Source organism: Staurois parvus, unplaced genomic scaffold, assembly GCF_062004578.1.
Source record: "Staurois parvus isolate SC_StPar_1 unplaced genomic scaffold, SC_StPar_1.0 ptg000221l, whole genome shotgun sequence".
Taxonomy (NCBI): domain Eukaryota; kingdom Metazoa; phylum Chordata; class Amphibia; order Anura; family Ranidae; genus Staurois; species Staurois parvus.
The window spans coordinates 3,057,264-3,067,735 of NW_028318017.1; the positions used below are offsets into that span (position 1 = coordinate 3,057,264).

Genomic DNA, 10,472 nt, shown 5'->3' on the forward strand with positions numbered 1-10,472 from the left:
TGATGTGACTATTTGTGTTCAGATGTAGAGTTTTCCTCCTGTGAAGTCTGGAGATCATATGACATCACATTGCCTCCACCTCCCTCCCTGATAGAAGAGAGAAAGAAGAAGAAGATTCTAGAAGTCACCAGAGAGATCACTGAGCTGCTGACAGGAGAGGTGAGCGGTGCCGGGAATTCTGGGACATTCTCCAGTAACAGACAAGGGATGTGTCTGGATGGTGACTGTATCATTGTGTGTGTCAGGTTCCTATAAGGTGTCAGGGTGTCACTGTCTATTTCTCCATGGAGGAGTGGGAGTATTTAGAAGGACACAAGGATCTCTACAAGGACGTCATGATGGACAATCAGCCGCCCCTCACATCACCGGGTAAGAGGAGACTTTATTGTAAAGGAGAGAGCAGTACGGAGGATCCACCTAGATCCCCCATCATCTGATAAACACATAGAAACAATGGATTCAGTCAGTGTGTGTGTTTCCTACAGATGGATCCAGTCATGGGAACCCACCAGAGAGATGTCCCCGTCCTCTGTATTCCCGGGATTCTACACAGGGAGGTCACACCATCCCTCACCATCATCAGGTAGATGAGGAACAATCACTGATAGTATCATTAGGATCTGTACATTATCTGCATTGTTACCATTGATGGCATTTTTATTATATATTCAGAGTGGAATCCTCGGGGATGATAATATTGATATTAAAGAAGAGTATAAAGAGGAGGATGAGGAGTATGGAGTGATGGAAGAGTCAGAGCTTCTAAAAGAACACAAAGATCTGTACCAGGACACCATGGTGGAATCATCCAGCAACAGAAACCCACCAGAGAGATGTCCCCGTCCTCTGTATTCCCGGGATTCCACACAGGAAGGTCACACCATCCCTCACCATCATCAGGTAGATGATGACAATTATTGGTAGTTGTGATTTATACACAGCATGTTTGTTACAATGAATGTTTTATTATATCTTTCAGAGTGGAATCCTCGGGGATGATAATATTGATGTTAAAGAAGAGTATAAAGAGGAGGATGAGGAGTATGGAGTGATGGAGGAGTTTTCAGAAGGACACAAGGATATGATGGAGCCACCTAATACCAGGAACCCACCAGAGAGATGTCCCCGTCCTCTGTATTCCCGGGATTCCACACAGGAAGGTCACACCATCCCTCACCATCATCAGGTAGATGAGGAACAATTATTGGTAGTTGTGATTTATACACAGCATGTTTGTTACAATGAATGTTTTATTATATCTTTCAGAGTGGAATCCTCGGGGATTATAATATTATTGTTAAGGAAGAGTATAAAGAGGAGGATGAGGAGTATGGAGTGATGGAGGAGTTTTCAGAAGGACACAAGGATATGATGGAGCCATCTAATACCAGGAACCCCCCAGAGAGATGTCCCCGTCCTCTGTATTCCCGGGATTCTACACAGGAAGGTGACACCATCCCTCACCATTACAAGGTTGGTGGGATAGAGAATCTAAAACATGGACTGTGGATTTTTTATGTGATGTCACAAAATTAATGCTTATATTTTCCAAATTATATTTTCTCTCATTTTCTTGGTTTAGGGTGAAGATCTGATAGATATAAAAGTTGAGGTTAAATCAGAAGAAGAAGAGGCGTATGTGAGGGAGGATGGAATAACGGGGACATTTATAGAGGAGGACACTCCTACAGAGATCAGCACAGGTGGGTCATGAACACTAAATCCATTCCTCCACCCATACTGCTCACTGATTGGTCCAGAGTAGGGCGGGGACTGGGTGATATCAGCCTGTAATCCCCTGGTCACTTTCCTGAGCTGTGTTCCCCGTCCTGTATTCCTGGATTTCTCTCGGATAATCTTCCTTCTCTGTGCTGCAGACAATTTATGTATCTAGACCCTGCCTGCACTCCTGGATACTTCCCCATGCGGAGTGCCCCCATAGCAAGCCACTTGCTATGGTGGTGAGCTATACGTGCTCACTCCAAAGTCCTACTCTGTGTGTCCGTAAAACAGAGTGTGACACAGCCCTGCCCCCCACTCCCTCCTCACTGGCTCTGTCTGAGCCAATGAGGAGGGAGAGCCAGGAGTGCCGAAGCTCTCAAGCACATCACTGGACCGAGATTGGGCTCAGGTGAGTATTAGGGGGTCTGGGGGTGGAGCTGCATAAGGTTTTTTTACCTTCATGCATTCTTCAGCCTTTAGAGCCACTTTAAGCCACCACTGATTATTGGACAACACTTGTAGCGCTCACCCCGGATGGGCCATCTGATATTTCCTCAGGCTCTTTTTCAAAGCTCGCCCAGTGGCAGCCAGGCACACAAGATGGAAAGATGGCGCTGGACCCGTAGGGTTATCTTCCTGGTATTTTTCTATGAAGGCATTGATGTTGGTGTAAATGATCTGGTTCCTGGGCAGGTGACTTCTACACCCCCGAGGATCTCCACATCTTCATCTCCCTGGCTTGTAGTGTAAGGCAACGAGAACTGAGATTGAAGCTCCACACCACTGCTAAGAGGTCCAGATACAATTTTAATTCCAGTAAAAGCCGGTTTAGGGGGTCAGAGCGCAGCCTTCATCAGGGCTTGACTGGCAACAATGGGAACAAACCAGAGGTTTGGCGGCCACACAAGATGCTTGTATTTCACAATGCACAAAAAACACAATTGTAGGTCCAGTTCACTTTGATGCCAGTCAAGCCCTGATGAAGGCAGCGCTCGGACCCTCGAATCGCATTGGCTACTTCTTGGATTGTACCCCTAACTGTTAATGAATAAAGTTGCATCTGGACCTCTTAGCAGTGGTGTGGTGCTTCAATTTCAGTTCTTGTTCCATCCCAGTCACTCTTCTGGCTCCATGAACAGTCTAGGAATATCCCTGTATAGATGATGTATTATGGGGTGACCTGGGATATGGTGCAGGGGGGCTGTGGGGTACTCCAGTAGTAGTGTAGTAACATGGGGACACTATGACTTTCTCACACTTCTCAGTACGGTCCTTCCAGCAGTGACTAAGGGACTGAGTGACATGAAGACACTGTAGGAAATGTCCCTCTGTAAGTCAGCTCTAGCATCACACAGTCACTAGGATCCTACACACTGGTCTGTACTCACAATGTCCCTGGGTACTTAGATGTCTCCTTCCAATATCAGCCAGACATTCCTCCCATGAACCCTCCAGACTAGATTCTCAATCCGTTCTAGCAAGGTTCAGTACAATAGGCCCCTCAGCTCCAGCATAGCTGGGACCTCGATCAGCACATTTACAACCACAGCTGGACTGCCCAGAATGGACGCAGCTCTTCAGGCTGGGAACTTCTCCTCCTGGACAAGAACAGGGCTGCCTCAGACCCTAGGCTATTTATGCACTCCCTGGTCACCTACTGGGCATCATCCTCCAGGGATTGGCTAAGACAATAAATATGCAGGCTGTGGATCTGCCTTTTCCAGCCCACTATAACTTATAATACTCCAGAAGGCAGGGGAAGCAGTTGAACCTGAAGCCAGTGAAGCCTAGAACAGTCCAAAACAATCAAACACTGATTACAGGGGGAGCCAAAAAGAACTAAAGGTACCTAGGCTATCTAGTAACCTGTCTAGAAGGGTGCTCTGCACTATATAATTTATATTACATCTTGACCTCTGCACTATATACTGTATGTTGTACATTACATACTCCTGACCCCTGCACTATATACTCTATGTTGTACATTACATACTCCTGACCCCTGCACTATATACTGTATGTTGTACATTACATACTCCTGACCCCTGCACTATATACTCTATGTTGTACATTACATACTCCTGACCCCTGCACTATATACTGTATGTTGTACATTACATACTCCTGACCCCTGCACTATATACTGTATGTTGTACATTACATACTCCTGACCCCTGCACTATATACTGTATGTTGTACATTACATACTCCTGACCCCTGCACTATATATACTATGTTGTACATTACATACTCCTGACCCCTATACTATATACACTATGTTGTACATTACATACTCCTGACCCCTGCACTATATACACTATGTTGTACATTACATACTCCTGACCCCTGCACTATATACTCTATGTTGTACATTACATACTCCTGACCCCTGCACTATATACACTATGTTGTACATTACATACTCCTGACCCCTGCACTATATACTCCATGTTGTACATTACATACTCCTGACCCCTGCACTATATACTCTATATTGTACATTACATACTCCTGACCCCTGCACTATATACTCTATGTTGTACATTATATACTCCTGACCCCTGCACTATATACTCTATGTTGTACATTATATACTCCTGACCCCTGCACTCTATACTCTATGTTGTACATTACATACTCCTGACCCCTGCACTATATACTCTATATTGTACATTACATACTCCTGACCCCTGCACTATACTATGTTGTACATTACATACTCCTGACCCCTGCACTATATACTCTGTTGTACATTACATCCTCCTGACCCCTGCACTATATACTCTATGTTGTACATTACATACTCCTGACCCCTGCACTATATATACACTATGTTGTACATTACATACTCCTGACCCCTGCACTATATAATCTATAGTGTTTTTTTTTTTGCCTTTAGCCCTGCTGTTGGACAAGCAGCAGAGCTCACCTGTCAGGTGGAAGCATTCGGGCAGCAGCACTGCCACCCGATTGCTTCCACACAGCCCACAGTCTCAGCCTCTCTCCTGCTATATATCATGGGCTCTGCGGGCCCCAGACTGGTTCGGTGGGTGCTGTGGGATGTGGTATAGGGGAGGGAGGAGGAGAGTGGACACATCCACTCCCCTCCCCTTCTTCTGATCCGTAAGTAATGCATCGCTTTCGGGTCCCCGTTCGATAGATTCCCTGTCATTGAGGCTGGGAAAGAATGTAATGCGTTGCGATGTGCACCGCATTACATTCAGTGTAGTAAAGGGGAGACATTGGGGGTGATGAGAGCGATAATTCTAGCAGCAGACCTCCTCTGTACACTATACTGATGACCTACAAGGAGCTATAAGAGTGCTATAGAAAATATAGGGCACTGAAGTTTGTTGCCGTTTCATGAGCGCACGCAGATTTAAGGTTTGACATGTGCAATGTTAAAAATATTAAACGTTTAAGTTGCTATAAAGCCCCTTTTGTTTTTAAAAACCCCACACATTACTTAAAGCAGATTTAAATACACTTTTAGTTAAAACGTATGTTTTTTTTACAAGGACAAGTAGATTGTCATGAGAGACAAGTAGATTGAGACACCGATTTAGTTCCTGGACAAGTAGTTTTTTAAAAAATTTCAACACCCCTGATGTACATTCCATACTCCTGACCCCTGCACTATATACTTTGTTGTACATTACATACTCCTGACCCCTGCACTATATACTCTATGTTGTACATTACATACTCCTGACCCCTGCACTATATACTCTGTTGTACATTACATACTCCTGACTTCTGCTCTCCCCTTCCCCCCACTGCTATATATACACATAATATGGATTCTCTTTTGTTACACCCATTTCCTCCCAGCTGGACATTTTATATCGGATGATGTGATTGGAGCACAGACTTTTACATGGTGATAATAATGTGATAACATCCTTCAACTTTGGACTCTTAAACAGAAAGTGATAATGAGGGAGGAGTCAATACCCCAATGATGGTGGTCTTCAGGATCAGTCCAGTCTTCATCTTGGTTGTTCTCCCCCCATCCTCACTCTCTGACCTCTGGTGGGGCTCAGCCCCGCTGTTCTTCATGACAAAGTCATGGACTAAATAAGGAAGTGCAGTACTTCTTGTGTTGGGAAGATGGCGATGAGTAATAGAGGGGGTGGGGACCCTCGTCCTATAATCCCCTCATCACTGTCCCTCCTATAAAAGACAGTTCTGGTTGTTTCCTCACTCTCTGACTAAGGTCCATGAATAAAGAAATGACCTGGTAGGAGATCAGAGGAGCCATTTCCTAGTTCCCTTGAGGGTGGAATTGTAAGCTCCTCAGAGCCCAAGCTGCCTGATGTGGGCGGAGTCCTGGTTTGGGGGAACCAATCCGCTCCTGTCTAGTAATCCTCTTTGTCTTTGTATTTTAGTCCATGGCCGGGAGATGAGGAAAACCTCAGAGGATTGTCTCACTTTGTCTCCAGACTGGAAAGTAGAAGATGAGGACATCACACAGTATAGTCAAGGTGAAAACCCAGCTCCCTCCAATGTCCATCCAGCTCCATACAGTGTAGATGGACCATCGTATTCCTCATATCCTGAGGACCCTCAGACTGTGCGGGACCAGGCCGGCCTTCCAATAGGGAAGAGCTTCCCCTGTAGTGAGTGCGGGGAAATGTTTCCATTCTAAATCCCGTCTTAATAGGCATAAAAGATCTCACATGGGGGAGAAGCCGTACTCCTGTACTGAGTGCGGGAAATGTTTCCATTTTAAATTCAATCTCAATGAGCATAAAAGATCTCACACAGGGGAGAAATCACATTCCTGTCCTGAGTGCGGGAAATGTTTTTCAAGGAAGTCCAATCTTTATAGACATCAGAAATTTCATACAAGTGAGAAACCGTATTCCTGTTCTGAATGCGGGAAATGTTTTGCAATAAAATCTGGACTTGCCATACATCAGAGATCTCACACCGGGGAGAGGCCATTTTCCTGTCCAGAGTGCGGGAAATGTTTTTCATTGAAGTCCCATCTTAGCAAACATCAGAGATCTCACACGGGGGAAAAGCCGTTTTCCTGTCCTGAATGTGGGAAATGTTTTTCAGATAAGTCCAATTTTAATAATCACCAGAAATTGCACACAGGTGAGAAGCCATATTCCTGTCCTGAGTGTGGGAAATGTTTTGTACGAAAATCAGAACTTGTCACACATCAAATGTGTCACTCCGGGCAAAAACCGTATTCCTGTTCTGAGTGCGGAAGAAGGTTTGTACGAAAATCACTACTTGTCACACATCAGAGATGTCACACGGGGGAGAAACCGTATTCCTGTCCTGAGTGCGGGAAATGTTTTTCACAGAAATCCTATCTTTCCAGACATCAGAGATCTCACACGAGGGAGAAGCCACTTTCCTGCCCTAGTGAGGGAAATGTTCCTCTCTGAAGTCCTGTGTTCTTGTACATCGGGTCCCACACAACCCTCAAGGTGTATTAGTGCCTTGAGTGTGGGAAATGTCTTCTATATGAATGTTGCTGGACATCCCAGCTCTCATGTTCGGAAGAAGCACATAAAAGCAAATAAAAATGGAGTTGTCACCTTTCCGTTGGCTCAGTAAATGTTGTGGTTGTAGAAACTTGGAGGTCTATAGTTGATGGAATACGGCAGCTGATTGCCCAGCCATGATGAATATTGGCCATATTTGATGGATTTTCTATGATCATTGGCTCCATCTAGTGTCAGAAATTCTGTATTGTCATATTTTTACAGACGGAAGTAGTAATCTGTCATTCTGGCCACTAGACGGAGCTGATGTTCATAGGAAAACACTTTATGAATTGATATCCAGAGTTGATCACAGCGGGGCGAATGCTCATCACATGCGTGCAGCAAATGTTCTGTATATTGCCCCCTTGGTTTCTGTCATCAGACATGGAGGGATATCAGAGCCTGGAAAACATGGCTGGGGGTCCATGGAGGTGATCCAGCCTTGTATAGACTTTAAAGCACCCCCCTGTGACCATGTCTGAGAATGCGTCTATTCTTTTCCAGAAGGTCCTGCTGGTCTCTGGAACAAATGATCCCACCATTGTAGGAAGGTTGGGGAAGGTTTTCCTGAACATCCATGGAGGGGATCGAGTGGATTTATAGACCACCGCCCTGTGACCATGTCTGAGAACGCTCCTATTTTTCTCCAGAATGTTCTAGAAGGTCCTACTGGTCTCGGACAAATGATTCCACCATTATAGAAAGGTTGGGGAAGGTTTCTCGGAAACATCAAGAATTGGTGTTTGGCAATTTCCACCATTGGCCATGTCTGTAAAATATCCAATCCTCGTGTTTGCTGATCCTCTGATACCAGACTGATGAGATCAGAGATATCCAGAATCAGGAGGCATCCATATCATGTCCAATCAGGAAGCAGATTTCTGGTCTTACTCAAAGCTTTACTGTCAGATCTAGAGGATCCACCAATAGGCTCCAGGCAGTACAGTACAGGGACAAAGGGATTCTATTTCCTGGGGGGTTCAGCCTTGGGTACCCAGAAGAGAAGGAATAGACGGGGCACTGCAGTGAATTGTGGGTGTGGCAACATTGTGCTGCCAGTGGGAGGGGCCTAAATCTTGAGTTTACCCGTAGTGCACAGGGTAGGATCTACCACAGTCCTTGTACCCACAACATATAATTCAGTGACTGAGCCACCAGGGGGCGTCTAACAGACAAATTTCAGTACAGTCATTGGGGAAAAGAGAACTCTTCCATCACATCTGCTTTCCTTCACTCACCCGACCTTCAGGAAGATCTTCAATAACATACTGACTACTGAGCAACTGTTGTACAATATGGCATACAGAGTCAGGAGTATGTCCTATACAGCCCTATGTACAGAATGCAGTGGTCAGGAGTATGTCCTATACAACCTAGGATACAGAGTGCAGTGGTCAGGAGTATGTCCTATACAGCCCAGGGTACAGAGTGCAGTGGTTCAGGAGTATGTCCTATACAACCCAGGGTACAGAGTGCAGTGGTCAGGAGTATGTCCTATACAACCCAGGGTACAGAGTGCAGTGGTCAGGAGTATGTCCTATACAACCCAGGGTAAAGAGTGCAGTGGTACTGTGGCAATGTGATGGAACGCCTGTCACCTGATTGGGTGATTCCATCATAGAACTGCTTCCTTTCCACTGGGACCCAAGAACAAGGTTATATGGCTGCGGCGGGCACTGGAAAAGGGACTGAGTGGCAGCATGGAGGAGGAGCTGGGATCCTGGATCCCTCGGAAGGACTGGCGTCAGCACCAGCTGACGAAGCAGTTCCTCGGAACACAGGAGGTGATGAGAGAGAGGAGGTATCTGAGCGGGGAGGCTGCTGAGCATGAGCGCTTCCGATGCCTGCTATGGAGAAGGGGCCTGACTTATACTGTCCACCCAGTACACTTACCCGGTCTTGCTGTCCATGGTTGAGGCCATGCAGTGTCCTCCCTGTTGCAGGTTACGTGGCGGCGGCGGGCCCTGGAAAAGGGACTTAGTGGCAGCATGGAGGAGGAGCTGGAATCCCGGATCCCCCGAAGGGACCGGCGTCGGTGCCAGCTGACGAGGAAGTTCCTTGGAGCACAGGAGGTGACGGGAGAGAGGAGGTATCTGAGCAGGGAGGCTGCTGAGCATTAGAGCTCCTGATGCCCTCCATGCAGACGTCACTGGGGCCAGTCCACTGAGAGTGTACTTGACCTAGAGAACTCATCTGATCTGGCATGAGATCCTCCCCGACCTGGTACAGATTGGAGCTTTGTGAATGCGGGGACCATACGGAGGCCGGCAGTGGAGGTGAGCACAGGGAGACAGAGTGAGCAGCCGTGGAGTGGGGCTCAGATCCCAGAGCCCTGCAGGGATCAAAACAGACTAGTGGAGGCACTTCCTACTCTGGCTGGTTGGAAGACACATTGTAGAGATCTGGAGGCCAGGAGATACCAGAGAATGCAGGATACAGGACACCTTGACCTTCTGCCCAGAACCCCTCTCAGGTGATACCCCAACCTGGGATATAAGACCCCAATGGGGGCAGAGGAGAGCATAGCACAGAGACATATGGACCCAGAACTTCAGGCTCAGATATCCCTGAACAACAGGGAGCCATATCACAAATCCCCACAAAAACAGAGATGGAGGAAATGTTTCCAAATTGGAATTTTCTATAAAAAGGAAATGGCGGTGATCCATAAAGATCTTGGACAAATGCTAACATGGGTTGAAGAAGTGTAGGAGAAAATGGAGACACAGGCCCACCAGATTTGTAACCTGGAAAGGCATTTGGAGGAGATGCGAAGGGAACAGAGGAAGTTGTCATACAAATTGGAGGTCCAAGAAAATAGAGTGTCACGTACCTGACAGAATTCTGAATTGACATGGTCAGCCTCTCTTGTATCTCCAACCCAGGCCCCACTGAAGGTGGAACAGATGGTGCTGAGGGACAGGAGAAACACGAGTACCTGTGGATATTGATGGCAGAACTTGTGGCTGGAGGGGTAACCTCGGTAAGTCGAGCAGGGCATCCAGTCAGGAACAGAGGAGATGCTGGAACGGCCAGCTGAGGTTAAGGAAGCACTCCACTGGAACTGCAAGATCTGGGTATGTGGTTTGTCAGAACTTCTGATAGGTGTGAGGCCGGAACACACCGTGACAACCGGAGCTGATATAATGGATAGTCAGGATAAGCTCTTGGCAGGACTGTAGAGCCAAACTGGAGCCGGAAGTGTAGTCAGAGTAATAGCCAGGGTCAGCAACAAGCAGGCGATGA

At 46.6% G+C, this 10,472-nt stretch overlaps 1 protein-coding gene across 1 annotated transcript; it reads left to right on the forward strand.

Moving 5' to 3' along the window:
• Nucleotides 1–490: 490 nt before the first annotated feature.
• On the forward strand, nt 491–6,520 carry LOC149460787 (uncharacterized). The gene is made up of 6 exons (XM_089679300.1): nt 491–583; nt 673–900; nt 980–1,186; nt 1,267–1,473; nt 1,583–1,703; nt 6,111–6,520. The coding sequence occupies exons 2-6, from the start codon at nt 745–747 to the stop codon at nt 6,368–6,370; spliced, it is 951 nt and encodes a 316-aa protein (XP_089535426.1). The 5' UTR covers nt 491–583; nt 673–744; the 3' UTR covers nt 6,371–6,520.
• Nucleotides 6,521–10,472: the final 3,952 nt, after the last annotated feature.